At 52.0% G+C, this 25,858-nt stretch overlaps 1 protein-coding gene across 1 annotated transcript in view; it reads left to right on the forward strand.

The window, feature by feature from the left end:
• The window catches only part of FHAD1 (forkhead associated phosphopeptide binding domain 1), a 145,393-nt gene that overhangs the window by 76,925 nt on the left and 42,610 nt on the right, over positions 1-25,858 (forward strand). Inside the window, exons 13-17 of the mRNA XM_075561659.1 lie at positions 1,466-1,661; positions 11,661-11,731; positions 13,718-13,870; positions 22,056-22,163; positions 25,365-25,472. Of these exons, the coding sequence (XP_075417774.1) occupies positions 1,466-1,661; positions 11,661-11,731; positions 13,718-13,870; positions 22,056-22,163; positions 25,365-25,472 (636 nt within the window). The remainder of the gene's footprint in view (positions 1-1,465; positions 1,662-11,660; positions 11,732-13,717; positions 13,871-22,055; positions 22,164-25,364; positions 25,473-25,858) is intronic.

Consider the following 25,858-nt stretch of genomic DNA (forward strand, 5'->3'; position numbering starts at 1 on the left):
CCCTTTATGAAACAAGAGTATCAAAAGTTGCTGTCCCCCCACATCCCCTCCCGGTGTGGAGGTGGCCTTTCCATCCGTCCCCGGCCCCTGGAGCAGGCTGCGGCCACCATGGCAGTTTGGGAGTCCTGGAGGGGCTCAAGGCGTGTCCCTCTGAAATGTTTGCTGCCTCTGGAAACGGCCGTGAAGTCTGCAGGAACAGGCGCAGGCCTGTCGGGTGGCTGCGGAAGGTTTCCCAAGGCCACTCTCGAAGGACAGGCCTTGCCCCGTGGGGGCGGACCATCCCTCAGCACGACTTTCAGGGCCTTTTCTCACCAAGGCCAGTTTCTGTTTTCTGAGGACTTCTTCTCCAAGCATCGCCCTGTGTCCTGTGGTGAGAAAACCCATCCCCGCTAGCCAGTTTCCAAACTGAAAACAGACAGTCACGGCAGCTTTCCAAGGGACCCCTCTGCCTGGCCTCACCTGCCCCAGGAGATTCCCCTCAGAGCCGCTGTCTTGATTGGGCTGCTTCCTCTTGGGGGCGCCCTCCCGAGACTAGGACACGTGTGCTGAGGGACGGTGGCTGCAGCCATCCACTGACTGCGGGACATGTTTCCACACATTGCGTTCTGGAATGACCCTGTGGCATGGATGGACTGGAACCCCGAACAGCAATGATCGTGTGTGTGCGCGTGTGTGTGCGTGTGAGTGTGCATGTGTGTGTGTGAAGAATAGGCTGGGCAGATGTCTCTCTGGCGGGAGAAACGTGTGTAAGGAGAGGACAGAGGCTTTCAAGGCACAGCTCCCAGGTGAGCCCCGGGTGGCCCTGAGTGCCCTCAGGCACTTACTTCGGGAGGCCCTGAACCCCAGCAAAAGGAACCCGGCCCCTGTAATTTCCAGAGGAATTGACACAACATGCCTGGTTTTTACCTGTGTCCTTGGGGTCCAGCAATAGGAAAGTTGTTTCCATCCCAGTGGCCCTGGGATGCAGAGAAGGCAGGACCGGAGTGCCCCCTCCCTGCGCCCTCCCCCCACTGGGGAGCTGCTTATCTAAGCAGGCAGCGGCTTCTGCTTTCTGTGGAAATCAGCAGCGGCTATTTGCGGAGTCGGTGCAGATGCAGGCTCATCGGCACACTCTAATCAGGGAGGCTTGTGCGGCAGTGTCGGCAGGAACCGATGAATAGAAGCAGCCCGATGTCGTTCTGGTCCAATGGCAGTGGGTGTTCTGATTTGAATCATAGATGGCAAACCTCAAAGCGGGGTCCCTGTGGCCCTCAGAGCCCAGAGGAGCGCGTGGGGAGAAGGACGGGGATGAGTCAGAAGCTCGTGCAGGCCGCAGAGTGGGAAAGGGGGGATGGGCCTGCTTCCTGGACCAGGGGGGGAGTCTTTTTTCCTGTTCCTTATGTCCATGCTATTTCTGGCCACCCACCACCCTCCCCCCCACCCCCGCCCCCCCGGCCAGGGCCCTCATGATCTCACCTCGTTGCAGGCTTGCTTGAAGAAGCCCGGCTGCAGCCATGACCTCAAGAAGGAGGTGGAGCTTCTTCAGAGCCTGCAGGTGAGCCCACCTGTCTCAGAGCTCCAGAAGGTGGCACTGGACATCCTGGGCCTCTCGCTGTCCTGGCTGGAGGAGACCGAGCGGCTCCTGGGGGACGTCGGCATCCACCTACCCAGCTCCGACAAAGGTGACTGGGCTTCCCTCCCGCATAGAGTTGCCAGGCTTCAGGTGTCCTGTGGAATCTTGTCAGGAGGGGACACCTGTGGAGAAAGGCCCCTTCGGCAGGTGGCCGAAGTCCGATCTTTTCCTTGCTGCAGTGGAGAAGTGATTTTCCTTTGTAAACACACTGCACACACAGGACCGGATCAGGGTAGCAAAACGAGACGGGACCGAGGCCAAAGCAAAATGAAATGAAAACATTGGCAGACCCCACCTCTTAGCACTAGCGTCTTTACTATTTGGGGTATAACACCAAAGACATTCTCCCGCAGAAATAGTCACAGGATTCAGGGCAACTTACTTAGCCTCCCCGTGCCTCAGTTTCCTTCCCTGTAAAAGGGGAATGATAGGCGTGCTCACCTTCCTGGTTTGTGGTGAGGATTAAAGTACATGAACACACATGATCTACATTAAAAAATAAACCACAACAGAAAAGCTCCCTGCCACCTGAGTCCGTGCAGCCTCACAGTGACCATCTAGGGCAGAGTGGAACTGCCCCTGTACTGCTCCACGACTGTACATTTTTACGACTGTACATTTGTCCCTCAGAGCAGCTGGTGGATTCAAACTACTGGCCTTGTCACCAGCTCAAGGAGTAGCCCACATCCCCACCGGGGCTCCCGTCAACGACTTTAACGTCTGTCTGTTGTGGTCCATGGTGTAAAATCATGAAAGGGGTGCATTGGGGTTGTATCTTCTCACCATACTTAGCCAATCCGTACGCTGAGCAAATCCTCGCAGAAGCTGGATCACAGGAAGGAGGACGAGGCATCAGGACTGGAGGAAGGCTTATTAACAGCCTGGAGTACGCAGATGACCCAGCCTTGCTGACAGTGAGGAGGACCTGAAGCGCTTGCTGATAAAGACCAAGGACTGCGGTCTTCAGTGTGGTTTACAACTCAATGGAAGGAAGATCAAAATCGTCACAACCGGACCAGCAGGCATCATCCCGCATCCCGATAAATGGAGAAAGGATTGAAGTTGTCAAGGATTTTTTCTTACTTGAATCCACAATCAATGCTCATGGAAGCAGCAGTCAAGAGGCTAAAAGACACGTTTGCACTGGGTAAGTCTGCTGCACAAGACCTCGTTAAAGTGTTGAAAAGCATGGGTGCACCTGGCCGAAGCCATGGTATTTTCAATCACCTCACATATAAGTGAACACTGAAGGAGAGCCAGAGAAGAATCAATGGCGCTGGAGAAGAATATTGGAACTCCAATGGACTTACAAAAGAACAAACAGATCTCCTGGAAGAAGTGCTGTGTAGCCAGAATGTTCTGAGGGGCAAGGATGGTGAGACTTGGTCTCATATACCTTGGACATGTCAGGTTGTCCCTGGAGAAGGACATCGTGCTTGGTGAAGCAGATAGCTTTATGGTGAGGAGGGGGACAGAGGGACAGCGGACAAGAGGAAAGCCCTCACCAAGCTGGATCTACACAGCAGCTGCAGCAACGGGCTGAAGCATAAGCCCAATGGTGAGGATGGGTTTCGTTCTGTGGGACAGAGGGTCGCTATGAGTCAGGACAGACTCACGGCACCGATCAACAGCAATGGCACGGAGGAATCCTGGTGGCACAGTGGTTACGTCGTTGGCAGCTAACTGAAAGGTCAGTGGGCTGGGGCAGCATGTGATGTGTCCTTAAAGATTTACAGGCTCGGAAGCCCCACGAGGCAGCTCTCACCTGTACTACACAAGGTTGCTATGGGTTGGAATCAACTCAATGACAATGAGTTTTTACACCATTTGGAAGTCTCCGGACACTTCAAATGGTTAAGCTTACTCAGCTGCTAACCAAAAGGCTGGAGGTTCAAACCCACCAGCAGCCCCACGGAGGAAAGACCTGGTAGTCTGCTTCTGTTAAGATGACAGGGGGGGAACCCTCTGGGGCGGGCAGTTTTCCTCGGTCCTGTGAGTGGACATCCTCTCAACCCAGGCTGGGGTCTTGTTATTTTATTCTGTCCTGTTGCTATTCTGGCACAGAACCCACACCATCTCCGTGTTTGTTTTTTCATTTGAACCACAATGTAAAAACGAATGCATTAAAGCAGTATTACACGAAATCATCCTTGGAGTTCTTCATCGTTGCACCACAATGCCCATCATGTGGGTCAGCCTCATCGCCATCATGGGTGGTGAGGACTCCCACTGGGTGGGCTGTGCCAGGATTTGCCTGCGGTCAAGCCTCCGTCCTTCAGGGCCACTATGTGTCTGAACGGATTCCACAGCAGAGTCCGGGTTTACCGTGAGCATTGGTTTCCCATTTTCCACGCTTACAAACGATCCTGAGACGAACGCGGTGGCCCATTTCCCCCGGCGCTTCCTTCAGGCCCTGTCCTAAAAGCGGGAGGCCGTGAACTGCTCTCCTTTTGTGGAGACCCATTGCTGCCTGTCAGGCAGCTAGCACCGCGTGGGGCCGAGGAAGAATGGGGTGCAAGCAGGTAGAATATAGGCCAGGCATGTACTGGGCTGCTATAAAACTGCTCCAACTTTGCTGGAGGTTTGAAACTCCCCATAATCAAGTCGCGTGCTAGCCCCACCCTCCCAGTGGTAACAGTCTAGTGGGAAGAGCAGGGTTGGGAGTGGCCCTTAAGCACCCATCACTCAAACAGATGCAAGACTGAAGTAGAGTCAAGGGCTCAAAAGCAGAAGCCAGGGGCGGCCCTGGTCCAGAGGGCAGGGAGTCTGCAGGGTGCAGAGTTCTCCGTCAGACAGGGGCAAGGGGCACACTCTGGTCAGAGGGAGTGGCCTGGCAAAGGCCTTGTGGCGTGGAGGGGCACGGAGCAGAGAAGGGGCTAAAAGAAGCGAGAGGGTGGGTATAGGGTGAGGCTGATGAGCTTGGGCCAGTAGGGCCGGAGCCCTGCAGAGACTCACGTGGCCCCGACGAGACATTCTACTTGATCCTAGAGCAACCCGAAGCTGATGAGAGGTTCTAAGTAAGGAGCTCACGGCCTGGGCTTGCACTGGGAGACGGCTATCTTGCCCGCAGATACGGAAGGTGGCCCCCAGAGAAGACCAGGGAACAGGAGTGAGGAGGTGATGGCTGGTGGTGCCTGGGCGGCAGTTGAGATGAGGAAAAGAGAGGATTGTTGGGATGTTTAAGAGGAGAAGCAACAGGCCTCTAAGAGAATTGAAGGCGGCGGTCAGGGACCGAGGACACGTCCTGCACCCTCTCCGTGTCTGGCTTGTGTCAAAGGACAGCTGCAGCTCCTCTGCTCCACCGGGCACGCTGCGTGAGGACCCAGTTGGAGGGGGATGGTGTGCATGCAGTGTCTGCGAGGCATCCTCGATCCCGTGCCGAGGAGGCAGCTGTCAGGCCGGACGCCTCATCTGGAGATGGTGGCGGATCCTCAGCACCTCGAGGCACACTCTCCACACGCTGCTGTCAGGCCCCATCGCGTCAGACCAATGCACAGGGACGCCCGCGCCAGGGGGCGAAGCCCTGCCCGGTCCCCACCACCGCCACAGGTGTTGCTGCGTTTGAGCCCGTGGTTGCAGCCTCTGGGTCGGTCCATCTCCTGGCAGGACGTCCTGGGACCCTCCGCCTCATCAAACATGATGTCCTTCTCCTGAGAACGTGGCCCCACGCGTGAGAGGCGAGCCTGCCGGCCTCCAAGCCGGATGATTTCGTTCTGGCAATCCGCGCACTTAGCCGACACTGGGGTTCAAATGCATCCCTGCTGCTCGGTGTCCGGCTCTCAGGTGTGTGAGGTGACTGGAAATACCGGGCCTGGGTCTGGCACACCTTCGCCCTCAAAGTGTCATCTTTGCTTGTTAATGCCATAAAGAGTGCTTGGGCTGCAGACTCGCCGCGTGCGGTATACCGATTGATTCTTGACGGCGGCGGGTGGTGGGCGTGGGTCACGGACCCGAGTAAAACCTAGTCCTGAAAACCTAGTCCTTGGCAGCTTCGATGATATCCCAATCTATCAGGCCATTGCTTATCAGTCCAGTTGTGAGCAGTGTTACTTTCGGACGCAATAGAGACCTCATCTCCAATGGAATGGATGGAGAGTACGGAGAAAGTCCTAAAAGAGACAAAGACACAAACACCTCATCCAGAGGAGGGAGGCTTCATCCCCAAGGGGGCCCTGCAAATGGATGGGGGGCTGTCACTGCCCTCCACAGCCTCCTGCCACCAGGAGTGCTCAGTGTGTGAGCTCTGATACAGCAGCACTTCATTCATAGCTGTAGACTGACTGTGCTGGCCATCCCTTGGGAAGAAATGATTGAGTGGGAAGAGGAGCGGGCCTGGAGCACAAGGATGTTTCCACAACACGGTCTCTCCTCTTTTGTCTTTGGGGAATAACATTCTCCGGTGGCCCCTGAGTAGTACACACAGTTCATGGGATGCTGGACTGTTAATGGAAAGCCTGAGGCTTGTGCCCACCCAAAGGTCCGTCGGACGAAAGGCCTGGCTATCTGCTTCCAGAGGATCACAGCCATTGAAAGCCCCATGGTGCACAGTTCTGCTTGGACCTGCGTGGGGCTGCCCAACTCAGAGCCAGCTGGACCTCAAGTAGCTCAGGACTGCCAGAGAGAGCACAGGGGCCTAGTGACTGTGTCTGTGTTCCCAGTGCTTGGTTCTAAGAAGCCCAGAGAAGGAGGATGGAGGGCAGGGACAGGAAGGTTAAAGAGTAGAGCCCATCCCTCAGCCCCGCAACAAGAGGGGGAGCAGATGCGAAGAGGCGTTTTCTCTTTCAGTCTACAAATCCAGAAATAATCAGGCCCAAATCAAGAGAAAGGGAAACAACAGGCTGTCTTGTTAGATGAGGAGGAAGAGGTGGGTCCGAGACAGAATTCTCAGCTTCCAGGCAGGAGGCCTGTGTCTCATGGCCAAACTGCTCGTTTAACCTCACGCCGAGCCTCAGCCGCTGCCCCAGGGGGTTTCAATGGAGCTTCTATACTGAGACCCACTAGGAAGAAAGGCCTGCAGATCTGCTTTCGAAAAATCAGCCAACGAGACTGGCTTCCCACCAACCAGGAAGAACCGTGCGGTGCGATGGCGGTGATGGAGACTGGGGAGGGGAGGGGCTCTGCCTTAGACCTGCCGAGGCGTGTGCTGGGAATAAGACACGCAACCTCTCAGTTTGGAACAGACTTCAGTCCGTCCAGAGGAAAAGTATGTTGTGGTCTCTGGCCAGGGACAGTACCAGGGGATAGGCAGCTGAGAACAGGATGTCTCTAGTGAATTTCTCATGAGCTACTCATCCTTTATCTCAGCTGAGACGAAAGGGTCCTTATGAGTCAGAACCTGTTCACCTGGCGTCTAGCAAGAGGAGAGAGAAAGATATCAGACAAGGGTAGGGATTCACCATCAGTCATCACGAGATGACCTGTAATGATAACTTAGGTCTATCTTGAAAAAGGCACATCATTGCTTATAAATACAAAAACTGGCAGACATCTGTACATATGTGTGATATATATATATCACAAAAATTAGAAATCCGGAAAATGCTGCGTCTTGGCCAAAATACTGCCAAGGACGACAACAAAGCAACAGCATCTTTGGAGGCCAAGTGCTGCATGAGAATCGTGAGGAAGAGCAGCTGCTGGTCCACCTTGGGGCAGATGGAGTAACCAAAGGACGGGACAGAACCCTTCGCCTCAGTCACACGAAAAAGGTAATGAGTGAAAATTTACAAACCGGAAAGGACACAGGACCAATCGCTCCTATCTTCCCTATCATGAATGGCCTTCAAGCCAGAACATTCAATAAAAGTTTCAAAAATCAGAGAATGAAAACCTTTTGCATCTCGGCATGCACTGTGCGGTGCGGGGGGCGGGGGCGCTGCATAAATGGAAGCAAACAGCAAAAACAAATGTGTCCGTGACTTGAGGAGGCTTCAGAGAGAAGGCGAGGAGGTTGTGCAGGGCTCACATGCGGGTGGGCCTGAGCCTCTCTTGATTGAAGAGTATGCTATGTGGTCCAGCTGGGGGTTCAAGAAACAGTGATGTCCACGGAGGAAGCTGGAAAATTAGCTCCATACTCCCCCCTTACCCCCCCAGCCCCCCACCCCGCCTACCTTCTCAGGCTTCTTGGACAACTGAAGCTAAGGCAAACAAAGGACTTTTGATGTTCTTCTCGGCTAGCTCAGTTGTTTGTGTCTATTTCTGCAAGGCTGTGTTGCCCAGAGAAGGCTTCCTTGCCAGCAGGAAAAAATGCTGTCTCAGAGACCCAATATATACAGTATCTTTGAATGAAGGAGAAGAGACTCACGTTCTCATGGAGTCATATAATATGCAGCATGTGCTTCCATTCATTTTTTTAAAAGCAGCAACCAAAAAAACGCGGGATGGGAGACACCTGGCTGTTAAGAGGGCTGGGTAGGACAGTTACTGTGATCTAGTTGGTCAGCAAGAGCACCAAGAGCACTTTAGGAATCCCCATCCCTCCCCATCCCTGGGTTTGCAGTTTTGTAACATGCCCGAGTACCTTTTGTAACTAGAAATGGAAGAAAGAGATGGATTCATAACCAAACCCAGTTATGTTATCGTTCGTCACCTGAGCTAGAAACATACTCAGACACCTAGCTCACCGGCCAGCACCCTGGCTTCCCCCTCCTCTGCCCTTTGGAGCCCACTGTGACCTGATTCTGCGCCTGTCATAGGCTGCAGCTGACCGAAGTCTCAGACCCATCCCTGCTGATAGTTGTTGTGGTTCCAAAGACTCCCCGCCATCGAGTGCATGGTGGTCCTAGAGCTCAAGGTCAGTCCTCAACTTCCTGCCCAATAATGGCTGGTAGGTTTGAACTGACTTGGGCTTAGCAATGCAACCCACCACCCACTGTGCCCTGATGGGTCCTGATGTCAGGTTGACTAGAGAAACACATTCATAAACACTCACGTGTACAAGAAAGAGCTGTCTATAAGGAGTAGTTGTATATTAAGGAAATATCCCATCCCAGTCCAGATCAAGTCCATAATTGTGATCTTAGCCCATAGGCCAAATAACAGTCTATAAATTCCTCTTCAGACTCACGCAACACATGCAATGACGCTGAATGCAGGAAGATCACAGGTCAGTGGGTGGTAATTCTTGTGGATCCAGTGGCGGTGGAAGTATCTCAGCACTGGTGTGGGTCTCCAGGTGGCTCCTCCAGCTCCAGGGCTCTGGCTCCATCAGTGTAGCTCCTTGTGGCTTGTCAGTAGGAGTGTAAAGCAGAGAGAGTGTGGGTCCCACCTCCAAGGAGGAACATAGGAGTTCCCAGAATCCTCAGAAGGCCATGCCCACACAGAAGCTTCATTGGCTATAAATTGATTGACAGGCTTGACTCCACCCCTTCCTCAAGTTGACAGATTATGTAATTACCACAGGCTGCTTCACCTATAAAGTGCAAATGCATTCCGTGCTGGGTGATCTGAAGTGTGGAAGAGGTCATTTTTAAAACTAGGAACGCCATGTGGCCTATTGTTACCTTCATCCAAATGCTTTATCTTCATGGCTTTGTCCTGCTTAAGACTTCATAAGTGAATATATATATAATTCCTGGCATAGTACCTGATTAAAAAATAACAACTCACTGCCCTTGAATCGATGCTGACTCAGAGTGATCCCGTAATATAAGGTAGAGCTGTCCCTGTGGAATTCTGAGACTGGAACTCTTTATAGGAGTGGAAAGTCCCATCTTTCCCCATCAGAGTGGCTGGTGGTTTCAAACTGTTGACCTTGCAGTTAGCACCCCAGCTCATAACCACTACACCACCAATGATCCTCCCTGTTGTAAATGTGGTCCTTGATACTTGATACCGCTCACTGCCATTGTGTCAATTCTGACTCCTAGGGACTTTGTATAGAGTTTCCAGTGCTATAGACCTTGATGGGAGCAGGCAGCCTCATCTAGCTCCTGCAGAACTTGCAGTTCACAGTCCACAGCCACACAGCTCCAACAGGGCTCCTGGTCATAACAATGACCTTGGTCCCACTCCTTGTGATGACAGTTGTTAGAAAGCTACGCCATCAGTGATGTCGGCCCCAGGAAGTGGCCTTCTGTACTCCCTCACCAACTCTCTCTGCCCATCTTGCCCTCCTGCCCCACTTCCGCTGTACTGTATCTCCCCTCTCTCTCCTTCTCAGGGACTTTGGGCACAAGGTCCGTCGTCTGCGGCATCCACAGCCTTCCTAGCCTGGTAGGCTCTACTCTCTGGAAAATCATATTCCTGGAATATGATTCCCTGGGACCCACTGCATCTTTATCCCCTTCACTGTTGGGTAACCACCACAGTGATAGGCCAATGGTGAGCGTGACCAGGCAATGTTGGGTCTGTTGTACATCAGGTTGTTATGGGCTGGGACCAACTTGATGACAGCTCACAACACTATCAATCTCGTCCGCACTAAGACCTCGAAGAAGTTCTCGTTCGAACCTCCAGCCAGTATGTGGGAAAAACATATTGCCGTCTGCTTTCCTGACGATTACCGCCTTGGAAACCCTCCGGGGTCGTTCCGTTGTGTCTTAGAACGTCTCTGTGCGTTAGAATCAACTGGACAGCCTGGGCTGTTTGGGGGTGGGTTTACTTCCCCCTCCCCTCCCAGGTTTCAGAGCTACGTTTCTTACAGTCCTTGACCCAAGGACTCCATCTTCCTCCATTTCCAAAACCTGCAGCAAAGCATCCCCAAATCTCTCTCTGCTTCCCGCTTCTAGTCCTCTCTGTCTCTAGGCCAGTCTTCTGCTCAATCCTCCTCTCGCACTTGAACTTCTGGGATTACGTTGGGCCCACTCAGATGATCTGAGATAATCATCTCCCCACCTCGAGATTCCAAATTCAGTCCCATAGGTAAAGGCCCTTTTGACCCTAATTCAGGCACCAGACCCTGAAGTCTTTAGGGCTCATTATTCATCCTACCACATCCCCCATTCCAAAGCACCCTGCCCTTGGCCTCTCTGACCTTTGCCTTCCCAGAATATCCAGGCCCAGAGCCTCCTCCAGCAGCAAGCTTCTGTCTGCCTTTCCTGGGACTGCGGACACAAAGGACCACAGAGCGGCTGCCTTCGTGAGCTCAAGCCAGTGTTCACACCGCTCGGGAGGCCCCAGCTCCAGACTCAGGGTGCCTTGACTCATCATGTTCCCTCAGAAGGCTCCCGAGGGAGGTCCTTTCTGGCCGCCCCCAGCTCTTGGTTAAGCCCAAGTCTCCCAGGCATCACCCTGTGCCCTGTGCCCATCTTCTCTCTGGGTCTTTTCTCTCAGATGGGACACCCCCCGGTGGGATTAATTAAGACCCACCCCCACTCCAGTATGACCCCTGTCAGCTTAACTATTCACATGCTCAGAGACCTTGTCTACACGAGGCACCAGGGGGAGGGGAGAAGGGAGCACAGTTCAATCCATAGCTCCACCCTGGATCCCTCCCGAGGGTGGTCTCTCCCTCCTCCGAGACCCGCACATCCTTCAGGCCTACAGCTGCCTGCGCCGTCATTCCATGTCTCCCAGTGTGCGTGCCAAGTCCCCCGAGTGGGGCTTACCCCGGCCACTGCTTCCACACTTGACTGCTCACTGACAGGTCGGTGGTGCAAGTCCACCCAGAAGTGCCTTGGAAGAAAGGCCTGGCGATGGGCCAGTGATCACGCGGTGGAGCACAATTCCATGCTGGCACACTCCGAGGTACCAGGAGTCGGAGCTGGCTCGAGGGCCACTAGTGTATTGTCCATGTACACCTGTGTCTCGGCTAAAGCATAAGTCCCTGAAGATGGAGGGCAGATTCTTCATGCCTTCTCCCCACTGTGCGCACACGGTCCTCGTGACGGGTTGTCACCACCCACCTCCAACAGCGGGAGTGTAGCCAGGAGCCCAGGCAGGGCTGGTCTACCCTTTTTAAAACACCAGTTGGGTGGCAACTGAATTATTTGGATGAGAGGGCAGCGTTGCCCGCCTCTGCCCATCTGCACGTGCTGAGACAACATTGAGAAAGCAAGGGAGTGGAAATGAACTGACCCCTGCCTCCTTCTCGCCTCTCTTTCTTAAGGGTTGCCCCTGTACCTGAAATATCTTCTGGAACATTATCAGAAACTTATGAGGCAGATCCAGGACCTTCAGGTAATCTCCTCACTTCTTCCCATCCTCCCCGCCCCCCACCCCACGGTCATTTACGCTCCTCGCGTCATTTCCTTTACAGAGCGCTGTGCTTGGCTGCTAACCAAAAGATGGGAGCTTCAAGTCCACCCAAGGGCCCCTCTGAAGAAAAACCTGGCTGTCTACTCCCCTAGAACCAGCCACGGCCAAGGCCGAGACGCACAGCTCTGTTCTGACTCCGGGGGCCGTCCTGCATGGGGTCCACGCCCCAGTCAGCGGAACCCTGGTGCATTTAGAGCATGGCTGTTCCCTCGTGGGCGCATCTGTCCACATCCTCCGCCAAGGGCAGGCTGTGGGCCCCTCCCTGTCGGACCTTCTGGTGGGGGGGGGGGCAAGGGGAGATCACACTGCTTATTTTCCTCTGTCAGAATACCAAGCCAAAATTCAGGGCCACAGAGTCCATTCCGACACATGGAGACCCCGTAGGACAGGCCAGCGCTGTGTCTGGGGATGTCTGAGACTAGCTCTTGTCGGGAGTAGACAGCTGCATCTGTCCAGCTGGGAGTTTCCAACTGCTGACCCTGAGGTTAGCCGCTCAACACAAGATGACTACCCCGCCAGGGCTCCGATGACCCAGCTGAGTTTATTAGATGCAGTGGACGACGGAGAGGGATCGCAGGATGGGCAGCAGGATGGTCAAAGGCTACACGACACAAAAAGGCAAAACAATCCTTAGGGATCATATCCCTCCAGTGACTATTGCCATAATAAACCCCGACCCCAAACCCATGGCCACTGGGTCAGTCCCGCCTCACAGAAATGCCTATCGGGTTGCCGAGGCTGACAATCTTTATAGAAGCAGAAAGCTTCCCCTTCCTCGCACAATAATGTGCATAACAACCCAAACAAAACCAAGCCTCACTGCCCCTGAGTCGTTTCCAGTGCACAGCAGCCTCCAGGACCGCGCGGCACTGCCCCTGTGGGTGTGCAAGACTGGGACTCTTTACGGGAATAGGGAGCTACTTCCCACCCCACCCCCATCCCGCCCCTGAGGGTCATCTGGTGGATTTGAACTGCTGACTTTGCAGTTATGAGTTTGATGTGCAGCCTAATTGTCCAACCCCTGACCCAGTGCATGCTCCTCATTTTATCTTAATGGGCATCCAAGTCCAGAGAGGCCAGGTGACCTTTCCAGTGTCACGCAGCTAGCTGGGGGAAAGATGGAGACAAAAGCTCTGGCCTGGTGTCTCCGTGCTCGCTGCTAGACAGTGGGGCATCCAGAAAGAACCAGAGCTGGGTTTGGGTCTGGACCAGCGGTTCTCAACCTGGGGATTGAACAGCCCTTTCACAGGGGTCACCTAAGACCGTCAGAAAACATATTTCCTATGGTCTAAGGAATGAAGATGTTGACTTCTTATGCATATTGTCCCAAAATGTAGCAATATCATTTACTGTTATTTCAAGAGTGTTACCCACACAACACAATGCTTCAAGACAAAATTCCATTTATTTGTCATTAGAAATAAATATTTCACAATATATAATTACTAAATATTTGTGATTCATCACTATGCTTTAAATTACGTTCAATTTGTAACAATTAAAATACATCCTACATATTAGATATGTACATTCCCATTCATAACAGTAAGAAAATGACAGTTAGGAAGTAGCAACGAAAATAATTTTATGGTTGGGGGTCACCACCACATGCGGGACTGTATGAAAGGGTCGCGGCATGAGGAAGGTTGAGAACCACTGGTCTAGAGCCAGAATGCGAGTCCTTAACTGTTTCCGCATCGTGTGGACAGCGCAGGGTCGCCATGGCACCCAACGACAGCACAGCCTACGGCGTCCGGCCGGTCAGTAGGCTAAACACCCTTTTTCTGTTTTGAAGAAAGCTGTGTGCGAACCCCTGTCCTCCCTGCTCTCCTAAAAGAACGTGTAAAGAAGCGTGGCTATGATACTAGTCAGCCCTGTGCCTCATCAGCTCTGGTTCCCTGGTTGCAGGCCAAGAGTGACAGCTTCCAGGAAACGCAGCAGGCCATGCTGCAGGAGAAGCTTCGGGAGCACCTGGCGGAAAAGGAGAAGCTGTCCCAGGAAAGGCTGGAGCAGGAAGAGAAGCTGAAAGCCAGGATCCAGCGGCTGACGGCAGAGAAGGCGGTAAGGTGTCCCAGCCCTCGCCTTCTTCCTGGACCCTGTGAAACGCTCTTTTTCTACGAGAAAGCAGGGGCATCGTCCTTAGGGGGAGAAACCCCAGCCCTTCCCTGTTTGGCGCCATGGGACTAAATTAATTACACAGGCTGGGCGGTTTTTGAGGAATTAAGTTGGAGCTGGAATTCTGAAATGAAGGCAGAATCCAACATGGAAAGGCCAGAGTAGTGAAATTTCTAAGGCGGCGCACAGGATTCGGCGCTCAACTGCTAGCCAACAGGGCTGGCGATCCAACCCCATCTGGGAAGACAGCAGACAGCCTTTACAGGTCGCAAACCCAGTGGAGCAGCTCTGCCCTGCGCTGGTGGGTTCGCCAGGAGTCAGAGTCAACTGGGAGTTTGAACTGCCGACCTTGCAGTTAACAGTGCAATGTCTAACCCACAGTGCCACCAAGCCAAAAAGCCAAATGCATGGCCAGGGTCCTTTCTTATACATCACCACCCTCCTTGGTGTGGGGGCTGGGGGCTGGGGGCTATCACTCTATCCATGAGCAGACAGTCTCCCAGTCTCTGGGAGACAAGCTGCTGAGTCTGAACTGCCAACCTCCTTGTATATACAACAGGGACCGCAAGGGGCCAGAATTATTGCTTGCTTTTCTCCAAACCCAAGAAGGCCTGATGGCACTCTCAGATCGTAGCTGAACTGCTAACCTCGAGGTTGCTGGTTCAAACCACCTCGGGGGAGAAAAATGAGATTACCGTATATACTCATGCATAAACCGAGTTTGTCAGCACATGTTTAATGCGGGTTTTGTGGTAAAATTAGGTGCATCGGCTTATACTGCAGTGTATACGGTACCTGCTCCCGTAAAGATTCGCAGCTTCAGGAACCCTACGGAGGGTCACTATGCATCGAAATCAACTTTATGACAGGGTGTTTGGTTTATTCGTTTTCTTCGGAAACCAAACCAGTTAAAGAGGATCACAGCAGCGCTTCTCCAACTATAAACCCCCAAACCTATCCATCCCAACTCATACTGGCCCTGTATAGGATTTCCAAGGCTGTAAATCTTTATTTTTAATCATTTTATTGGGGGCTCTTATAACATTCCATAAAACACTTATGTCAAACATATTTGTACATCTGTTGCCATCATCCTTTTCTAAACATTTACTTTCTGTTTGAGTCCTTGGTATCAGCTCTTCTTCTTCTCCCACCCCCGTGAACCCTTGATAAATTGTAAGTTTTTATAGTTTTCATATCTTACACCTACCGCTGTCTCCCTTCACCCACATTTCTGTTGTTCATGCTCCTGAAGGGTGAGGGGATTATGCGTCGATCATTGCAATTGATTCCCCCTCCCTCCCCTTCTACCCCCACCTTCTCCCTACCCTCCTGGAATTGCTACTCCCATTTCTGTTCCTGAGGGATTTGTCTGACCTGCATTCCGTGTGTCATGAACTCTTATCTGTACATGCTCAGGTCTAGCCAGAACTGAAAGGCAGGACTGGGGTCATGATAGTGGGGGTGAGGAAGTCTCAAAGAACCAGAGGAATATTGTGTGTTTCATCAGTGCTGTACTGCACCCTGGTTGATTCATTCCTTCCTTGTGACCCTTCTATGAGGACATGTCCCATTGAAGGCTGTAAATCTTTACCAGAGCAGAGAGCCTCGTCTTTCTCCTCTGGAGCAACTGGTGGGTTTGAACTACCAACCTGCTGGTTAGCCCAGTGCATATCCCATAGTTCCACCAGAGCTCTTTTCTGAAACTTCAAGGTGGCTTATGAATCAACTGATGTTCCTGTGAACATGCAGATTTAGACTCGGTGACTCTGGGGCAGTGTCTGGGATCTGCATTTCAAACAAGTACCTCATTGGTGTGGACAGAACTGTCCCAAAGCCACATTTTATTTATTTATTTTTTAAATCATTTTATTGGGGCTCATAAGGCTCTTATCACAGTCTGTACATACATCAATTGAGTAAAGCACCCTTATACATTCGTTGCACTCGTCATTCTCATAATTCATCTTCCACTTGGGTTCCTGGAATCAGCTCGGTTTCTCTTTTTTCCCCCCATCCCCCTCCCTCCCCGGTCCCACCCCTGGTCCCTTGATAGTTTACAAATCATTATTATATCTTATCTTACACTCCCCGGCATCTCCCCTCACCCGCCTCCCCATTGCCCATCTCCCAGAGAGGAGGTTACACATAGATCTCCGAGATCGGTTCTCCCTTTCTACACCCCCTTCCCTCCTGGTGTCGCCACTCCCACCGCTGGTGTTGAGGGGTTCGTCTGTCCTAGATTCCCTGTGCCTCCAGGTCCCCACTGCACCGCTGTACATCCTCTAGTATAACCAGGTCCGCAAGGCAAGGTAGAATTGGGGTCATGATGATTGGGAGGGGAGGAAGCGTTCAGGAACTAGAGGAAGGTTTTGAGTTTCATTGTTGCTACACTGAACCCTGGGTGGCCCATCTCCTCCTCACTACCCCTCTGGAAGGGGTGTCCAGATGTCTACAGATGGGCATTGGGTCCCCATCACGCACTCCCCCTATTTCACGGTGATGTGATTCTCACCACCACCCCACCTTTGTTGTTGGAGACCTGGTCTCCTCTGTCCTTCACGGTCACCTATGTTGGTGTGCTGCTTCCGTGTGGGCTCGGTTGCTTCTGGGCTAGATGGCCGCTTGTTTGCTTTCAAGCGTTTAAGTCCCCAGACGCTATATCTCTCAGTAGCCGGGCACCATCAGCCTTCTTCACCACACTTGCTTATGCACACTTTCGTCTTCAGCGATTTTGTGAGGAAGGTGATCACACAATGATTGTTTTTGTTCCTTTGTATCTGCTACATGGTCCATTCAACACCTTGTATTCACTTAGGCCGTGTGCTTCTTCTCTGTGGGCTTTGTTGCTTCTGAGCTAGATGGCCGCTTATTTGCCTTCAAGCCTTTAAGACCCCAGATGCTATATCTTTTTGATAGCCGGGCACCATCAGCTTTCTTCACCACATTTGCTTACACACACATCTGTCTTCAGTGATCATGTCGGGAAGATGGGTATCCTGCAATGACTGTTTAGCAGGGCAAGGTGCTATTGTATTCCAAAGCCACATTTTCAATGATGAGATTATCAGTTCCAATCCCAGCAACCTTCTCTGTTATAAAAGGAGCATCACCCAGTCTTAGAGGGAGGTTCTCCCAAAGGTGCCTGAGAAGAACCACCTGGACGCTTTGTTAAAACTAGAGTCATGTCCCCACCCTAGACCCCTTGGACCAGAAGTTATGGCCAAGGCCAGGAATCTGTATGTAATAAGCCACGTCTCGTCATTGACTTACGTTTCTTTGTTTTGTTATTTAGGGACCTGCCATGAATTGAACTTACAGTGATTGCCATCATCATAGATTGGTGGTTGGTGACTTTGCACTGTTAGAATGTCCACCCACGCTCCCATGGCCATCAAGTCGATTCCCGCTCATTGGAAGGCTCGAGAGCAAGATAGAGCTGCCCTGCGGGGTTTCTGGGACTTGAAATCTTTACAGCAGCAGATAGACACATCTTTCTATCTCAGAGCCGCTGGTGGATTGATTGGGTTTGAACTGCTGACCTTGTGGTGAGCAGCTCAGTGTGTAAGTCGCTATGACGTACTGGTGCTGGCTCCTACACCAGATGTGGTCTTCCCAGGTGAGGGTGCAGCCCGTGTACTGGGACTGGTAAAGGGTCCAGGAACACCGGCGTAAGATTACTGATTACTGTTGTGGGTATAGACGTGGAGGGCCAGTTGCATGCTGCCCCCATGAAGACAGCGGAGCCCAGCCCCTCAGGGCTCCCAAGTCTTCCCCAGCCCCTCCTTTCTGCCCTGCAGAGGACTGGCCCTGCCACTGCCACTATCTTAACCCCTGCCTTCACTGCCACAAATGCTCACAAGCCTCCTCTCTCCTATTTCTGTCCCCTAATTTGTCTCCCCTGAGCTCAGAAAAGCTCCCTGCCCCTTTGGCCACTTTCTCTCCCTTCTTCCTTCTCTGCTTCCTGCCTTTTGTCAAGTAAACAATTACGAAGGAAGAGCCACTGTGCCCAGGCCAGTCATGCTCTGCATCCCAGCACTGGGACCACAGGGATCGATGGGGGTTTGAACTATGAAGACTGGATTAAAAACCAAAAAAATCAAATAAACAAAAATTTTTTACAGGGGACAATAAATAAATAAATGCGGGTTCTTGGAGGTAGGGGGTTTGGTCGGGGAGAGAGGGGATAAGAGGGAACTGATATCAAGGAGTTCAAGAAGAAAGGCAAAGTTTTGAAACTGATTGTGTAGCAATTATACAATCCTGCTTGATGTGGTTGAACTATGGAATATTGGGATATCTGTAAGAGCTCCCAATAAAAGGATTAGAAATAATAATAATAAAATAACTTTTTCCCAGAAAAAAAAATCAAACTCGCTGCCATCGAGTCGATACCGACTCATAGTGACCCTGCAGGCAGAGTCAAACTGCCCCTGTGAGTTTCCAAGACTGTAGAAAGCCCCATCTTTCTCCCAAGGAGTGCCTCCTAGTTTTGAACTGTTGACCTTGCAATTAGCAGCCCAGGGCTCTTGAAGACAGATTAGGTATCAAAAAAGCCAGTGCTAAAGTGGGGGCAGGGAACAAAAAGAACCTAGAAGCCCACCCGGAACCAAACGCTCTTCCTCCTCCCTCTAGTCCTCTCTGAGAAACTTCTCCCAGGCGGCAGCAGCGTTCCAGCTCTCTGACCTCATCTGTTTACATTTTGGCTTCAGTCGGCACGTGGTGTTTATAGCATCGTCCCTGACAATGTGCCAATGCTAACTGGTGCCCAGCTCACGGCAAGGACCCGTACGTGGCAGGATGAGCTGTTGATCATCTGCATGATCGTACGCGGATCCCTTCCCAGCCCGTTTTGTTAGGCAGCTCTGCTGGAGCCTCTCCAATGTCAGAGCATCACTTCACGGACAGGTGGTTGCAGCCAGGCATGCAGCATTGGCTGGGAATCGAACCAGGGCCTCCTCGTGGAAGGTGAGATTTCCACCACGCAACTTCCACGTCTCCCTCGGGCCTTCAAGGGCCCTCTTATAAACACAACAAATCTCGGCCACCTTACGTAGGGAGGAAGCCACATCAGGTGTATGCCCAAGGAGAACGGAGACTGCTCCCATTTGCTCTAGCTCCTTTTGAGGGTCTCTGTTCCCTAGACAGCTTAACTTTAAGGGTTCACCTGTGAACACCTCCTCAGACTTTAGTGACAGGTGGTGATTTTAGATGCTGTGTTCATCTGGGTTGACTAGAGAAACAAATCCAGGGACACTCACATATGTATAAGAAAGAGCTTTATATCAAAGAGTAATGTATATTAAGGAACATCCCCGCCCAGTCCAGATCAAGTCCCTAAGTCCAATATTAGCTCATAAATCCAATACCAGTCCATAAATTCCTCTTCAGGTTCACGCAGCACATGCAATGCCAAATGCAGGAAGGTCACAGGCCGGTGGGTGAAAAATCTTGTGGATCCAGTGGCAGTGGAAGCATCTCACCACTGGCGGCGTTTCTCCCACCTGGGTTCTCCAGCTCTCCGAGAGTCTCAACAGCAGGAAAGTGAATCGAAGAGAAAGTGAGGCCCACCTCCAGGGAGAAAGAGAAGAAGTTCCCAGAATCCTCATGAAAAGGCCACATCCCCAAGGAAGCAGCTTCAGGCTGTGACCTGATTGACAGGCTAGACTCCACCCCTGCACTAATTTATCGAGTTGACAGAATGTAACTACCAAGGTGCCATCGAGTGGATTCCAACCCATAGGACAAGAGAACAAAACTCTGCCCAGCCCTGCACCGTCTTCACAATTGCTCCCGTGCCGGAGCTCATGGTTGTAGCCCCTGTGTCAGTCCATCTACCTGAGGACCTTCCTCTCCTTCGCTGCCCCTCTACTTTACCAAACATGAGGTCCTTCTCCAGGGACTGGTCTCTTCTGATAAAGTGGCCAAAGTAGGTAAGATGAAGTCTCGCCATCCTTGCCTCTAAGGAGCACACTGGCCGTACTTCTTCCAAAACAGATTGCTTTGTCCTTTTAGCAGGCCATGCTCCTTTCAGTAAGTATTCTTCTCCAACCACCATAATTCAAACGGATTCATGGATTCTTCTTCGGTCTTCTTTATTCAGTGTCCAACTTTCTTTTCTTTTTTTTTAAACATTTTATTAGGGACTCATACAACTCTTATCACAATCCATACATATACATACATCAATTGTATAAAGCACATCCGTACATTCTTTTCCCTAATCATTTTCAAAGCATTTGCTCTCCACCTAAGCCCTTGGCATCAGGTCCTTTTTCCCCTCCCTCCCTGCTCCCCCCTCCCTCATGAGCCCTTGATAATTTATAAATTATTATTTTGTCATATCTTTCCCTATCCGGCGTCTCCCTTCACCCCCTTTTCTGTTGTCCGCCCCCGGGAGGAGGTCACATGTAGATCCTTGTAATCGATTCCAGTGTCCAACTTTCACGTGCATATGAAGCCATTGAAAATACTATAACTTGGGTCAGGGGCACCTTACTCCTCAAAGTAACACGCCCTTGCTTTCAATACTCGAAAGAGGTCTTGTGCAGCAGATTTACCTGATGCAATGGGTCTTTTGATCTCTTGACTGTTGCTTCCATGAGCATTACCTGTGGCTCCAAGCCAGACGAAATCCCTGACAACATCAACCTTTTCTCTGCTTACCCTGCTGTTACCTGTTGGCCCAGTTGTGAGGACTTTGGCCTTCTCTACAGTGAGCTGTCATCCACCCTGGAGGCTGCACTCCTTGATCTTCATCAGCAAGGGCTGCAAGTCCTCCTCACTTCAGCGAGCCAGGTTGGATCGTCTGCATTCACCGCAGGCTCTTAATAACTCTTCCAGGTCCTCTCATTTCAAGTGAGACTTCCTTGTATCCCAGGGCTCCCCTCACCCCGACCCTTGCGAAAGCTCATAGACTCTGCTTTGTTTGAAGACTTTGACACACTGTAGGGAATTCTAGGTTCCTTTACCAAGATGGCATCTCTTTTAATGATAATTATTATGAATTGTTCACCACACCTTGTTTGTACAGACACTCATGATGTTGCTCAGCAGTGTTTTCCACAAACAGCCAGATAATAAATAGTTTCAATTTTGTGGCCTAGACAGTCTCTGTTACAGCGACTCAACTCTGCCTTCGTAGCACAGAAGCAGCCAGAGGCAACACTTAGGCAATGAGCATGGAGGTGTGCCAGTAAAACGTTATTACAAAATCCATCAGTGGGCCGGATTTGCTCCATTGGTCACAGTGAGCCAACCCCTGAGTTCGAGCACAGGCTGGGGAGTCAAATGGATCCGGTGTGAATCCCTGCTCGAGTGACTGACCTGTAGTTTGGGCAGGTCCCTTCATCTCTCTCAGTCTATTTCTTCTTCTGCAAAGTGGAAATGACAAAAGAGGTGGCTTATCCTTATGACTAAGTGGTTTGCATTTATAACCAAGAAGGTTCCCTTTTCTGGATGTGATTGACATATGAAATGATCTTATATGTATATTTATTAAGCGCAATTAATAATAAATTAAAGAAAAAGAAGCAGAATCTACCAGGAATCCAGGTGACCCCCTGAGTATGTATCTTAGTACAACCAAGCCCTGTAATAAAAGCCAACAGAACACAACAGCCAAGTTCTGGCATGACCACTCATAGTGCAGACCCTTAAGGGAATGCAAGTTTGGGTTTAGCCCTTGGCAAAGAACCAGGCCCGGTTGAGGTGTATTCTGAGTGTAATGGAGATACTTAACGGGTGGCACAGACATAGAGGTAGTTCTAAACACCGGCCACAACCATGTGACCAGTTGCAAAACTGAGGGCTGAAATTGTTAGATTATTTCTTCTTGGTATGTTTCCATCAAATAGACATAACGGGAAGGCGAAGGAGAAGATCACCTTTAGCGACCACACGGTCCTCACAACAGCTCATTGCGGAAAGCGCGGTTATTGTCTCCACTGTACAGATAGAGAAACTGAGGCTTCCCTAGCTTCTCGCTTGCCCACTGCCAGCCTCCAGACCCCAGGTCTTGTCCTCAAGGGCTTGCGGACCTCAGCCTCTGATCAGGCACACAGCCCAGCTGAGATTCTCCTTTACCAAACGGTGACTGTGGCTGTCCAACAACCCGCTCGCTGCCTTTCAGATGTTGGAGGAATGCGTTGCTCAAGAGAAAGCCCGGGCGAAGACAGCAATGGAGGACGTGCAGAGGCAATTCCAAGAGCTGGAGATGCGCTCAGCCCGCCAGAAGGAGGTATGAGGCTCCGGGAGAGAGGCGGCTGGAGCCCACGTCCGCTTGGGGGCAGGGGGGGGGGGGCGGGGAGTCACCTGGCAATAAGCTCCAGGCTGCGGACACTGGGGTGGGGTGGGGTGGGGTGGGGTGGGGGCAGGGTAGAGCGGCTCATCCTCGGGTGGACTAGGCTCCTTTGGAAAGCAGAGGGACTCAAGAGGACTGGGGTTGTAGCCTTGAGGAGCAGTTGGGAAGACAATGGCGAGCAGGGTGAAACCCAGCCACAAAGTTTGGGAGACAAGTTGGACAGGTGACAGCAGCCGAAAAAAGAAGGGACAACCAAATAAATCATGGGGCTCCTGGGCAGTGTGAATTCCCTGGCAACAGCTTTTGGCTCTACCAGCAAGGGGTTCCCACAGCGGGGGCAATCCAGTTAAGGGGCACACCTGCCGCTGGCCCAAAGTTCTTCTCTTAGCCGGCTAGGGTTCTCCCTAGAAACCACTGTCCTCTGTTTGGCCTCCGGCGCCTGCAGGATATTGCCGTTCCCGTTTATATCATCGCCTTTCCGAGATTCAGAGACAGGCACCTGCTTGTGGACAGGGTCCCTGTGGGTCAGAACCAACTCACTGGCAGCGGGCTTGGTTTGGGGTTTCATCATCGGCACCACTGCTTCTCCCTTGGTGGAGGCGGTTTGTGTTCTCACAAGCCCCACTTCACCCCCACTCCTCCGAGCACCATGGCCGCTTGATCTGCTCCACGGTGAACGGGTGGGCTCCCCCCACTGTTGATCCAGGCCCTGCAGCCCTCTGTGAACACTGTCGCCGAGGCTAGCCCTGAGTTACAGCTCCAGGGATGGGGACCAGAGGAGAGGCTGCCCACGAGTCACCAGAGCCAAATGCCACAGAGGGGTCAGCAGCATGGAGCCGACAGATCCTTGAATTTATAGATTCCAGGGCCACGGGGCACAGCAGCAGAGAGATTTAAGGACAGTCCGATTGCAGAGGGGAGGCCTGTGACCGGGTCACCTCAGGTCTGTGAGAAGGTCAGCCCCCTGGCCTGTAGGCAACCCTACCTCTGGTTTAAGCTAGGAAATCGGACCCCGTCATTCCACCTCAAGTAGTTACCTGATCTTTCTCTTTATGAACTCTTCTGCCGCCAGAAAACAATGGACTTGGAGTCGATTCCAACTCTTCTCAGCCCTGCACAGGGCTTCTGAGCTATGGAGAAAAGTCGCTAAGGGGGCTAGGACCGGGGTCATGCAAAACAGCCAGCCCTGGTGGCCCATGCTCCCTGAACTGTGGGGAGTGGTCCAGGGATGCCCTGATTCTAGCAGATCAGAGGCTGGAAGGGCCTGAACGTCTCATTCACGGTTTACAGGAAAATATCTTACCTAAAACGTCCCTCAAACTTTCCAAGTTAATATTACTCTCCGCCCTCCCTCCCTTACCCTCACCTCCCACCGAGTCCCGACTGCCCTGCTTTGTTTAGGGCTGGCTTTGGAACTTCAGGGTGTCCTACATGTTGCTTTCTGTGTTTCGTTTAACCACTTCTGTTCAAATTTATATATTCTTTCCGTCATGTTATGGAATCCCTGGGCCGTGCAAACGATTAACGCGCTGAGCTGTTAACTGAAAGGCTGGAGGTTCGAGTTGACCCAGAGGCGCCTCAGAAGAAAGGCCTGGAGATCTACTTCTGAAAAGTCAGCTACTGAAACCCTGCGGAGCACTGTTCTACTCCGGCCCACAGGAGCCAGGGGGCTTTTGAGTAAAACGGACTAAATACCTTTTGTGGGCTATTCTGAGACCCCCAACCACCTGTTAGAATGGGAGCCACGTACCATGTCTCAAAGACTGACAGTCAATGCAGTGTGGAAAGCACAGCCCATTTGGTAGCTCAGGCATCCTTTCCGGCAGTCACTAGGAACAAGGGCCTGGCCCGCGGTGCATGCACACCCTTTGGCCATTTGCATTAAGCCACTTAGGAGAATAGCCTATCAGCAAGATCCCCTTCCTTGGTGATGGGCAGCAAACACTCACTGCCCCTTGTCTTCCCTAAATGGCCATCCCAGGAAGGGCACAAGGATATCTACTCCTGCAATGATTTAAAGCAGGGGTCCTCAAACCACGGCCCGCGGGCCGGATGCAGCCTACCAAGGACATTTATCCAGCCCGTGGAGTGTTTTTGCTGCCGCTGCCTGTCCTGCTTAGCAGCCGACTTGTACAGTGTATATAGGAATTTGTTCATAGTTTTTTTTAAAAACTATAGTCCGGCCCTCCCAATGGTCTGAGGGACAGTGAACTGGCCCCCTGTTTAAAAAGTTTGAGGACCCCTGATTTAAAGACTTGGAAACGCAAAGGGGCAGTTCTACCCACTCCTACAGAGTCCCTATGAGTCGGAATCCACGCCATGCCAGTGAGTTTGCAGTTAGGAGCCCTGGTGCTATCATGGGTTCTGCTTTGGGCTGCTAACCCCAAGGTCAGCAGTTCAATTCCACCCAGCACTCCAAAGGATAAAGATGAGGCTTCCTACTCCATGAGATTTACAGTCTCTGAAACCCACGGGGCAGCTCCACTCTGTCATACTGGGTCGCCAAGAGGCAGAGTCAATTTGATGCCGGTGAGTTTGGTTTCGAGTTTTCTAGAAAGCCGTATGTCAGTCGGTGTGCTGCTCTCTTCCAAGACCGATGCATTAGAAATTATTTCGGTCGATCAAGGGAAAGTGCGGGGTGTGGACCTGAGAGGTGTCTGGCACAGCAGGTGGTAAAGCGGCCTGGCTCTCTCCGCTCACTGGCTCCTTACCAAGGCCCTGCCTGTAGGCAGTGGGCTATCTGTCCTCACTGGGTTCAAGTCCTGGCCTTGTTGCTCACAGACAGCACGCACTTGGGCCGCTCACCCACCCTCCCCCTCTCACCCCACGTGTGTCTGAGGAGGACCGTGCTCCTCAGTGTTTTCTTCATGAAGGCCAGTTTGCTTTAAAGAAGCAGATTGCCAGGCCTTTCTTCTGACATGACTCCAGCTGGGTTCATGGAGCAGCTGAGCATATTAACCCGGCACCCCTCGGGGACGCCTTAATACGGCTGAATACATTTTGTAATGAACAGTTGTCAAAAAGGGGAAAAAAAGCCCTGCTCCCGGTTCCCCACCTGTGGTCATCCTCCTCCTCGTGACTTGCGATTTCCCACCTAAGGGTGCAGGCAGCCCCACAGCACTGGTCCTCGGCTTGCAGGTGCTGGAGAGCAGCATGGCCCACGAGAGAAGAAAAGCGAGGGAAGCCTGGGAGGCCGAAAAGAGGAGAGCTCAGGACCTGGAGAACCACCTGACCCAGCAGAAGGAGGTACGAGGAGCAGAGCGCTCCAGCCCAAACCCGGCGCCGGAGGCAAGCTTCCCTGCCCCACCGTGCCTCTGCTGACAGCTGTCGATATCTGCCCCTTACTAGCTGTAGGGGTAGCGACTTCTATCCCTCTGTCTCCTCATCTGTTAAATGGGAACAATAATAATCCCTACCTCCTGTGGGATTATTATCGTCCTGTGGGCCTCTCAGCCAGAGTCATAGGAAGGTATTTGTGGCGTGGTCCTGGGAGAGCACACACCCTCTCTCTCTGGCCTGCTGGCTTCATGGTCTCCCAAGCCGACCTACCCCAGACTGACGGACAGGTGGTACAAGACACAACAGATGTCACAGATTGAGATGGAGTAGGCATGTATGAAAACAGATCATAT

The sequence above is a fragment of the Tenrec ecaudatus genome, chromosome 1, assembly GCF_050624435.1.
Source record: "Tenrec ecaudatus isolate mTenEca1 chromosome 1, mTenEca1.hap1, whole genome shotgun sequence".
NCBI classification, from domain to species: domain Eukaryota; kingdom Metazoa; phylum Chordata; class Mammalia; order Afrosoricida; family Tenrecidae; genus Tenrec; species Tenrec ecaudatus.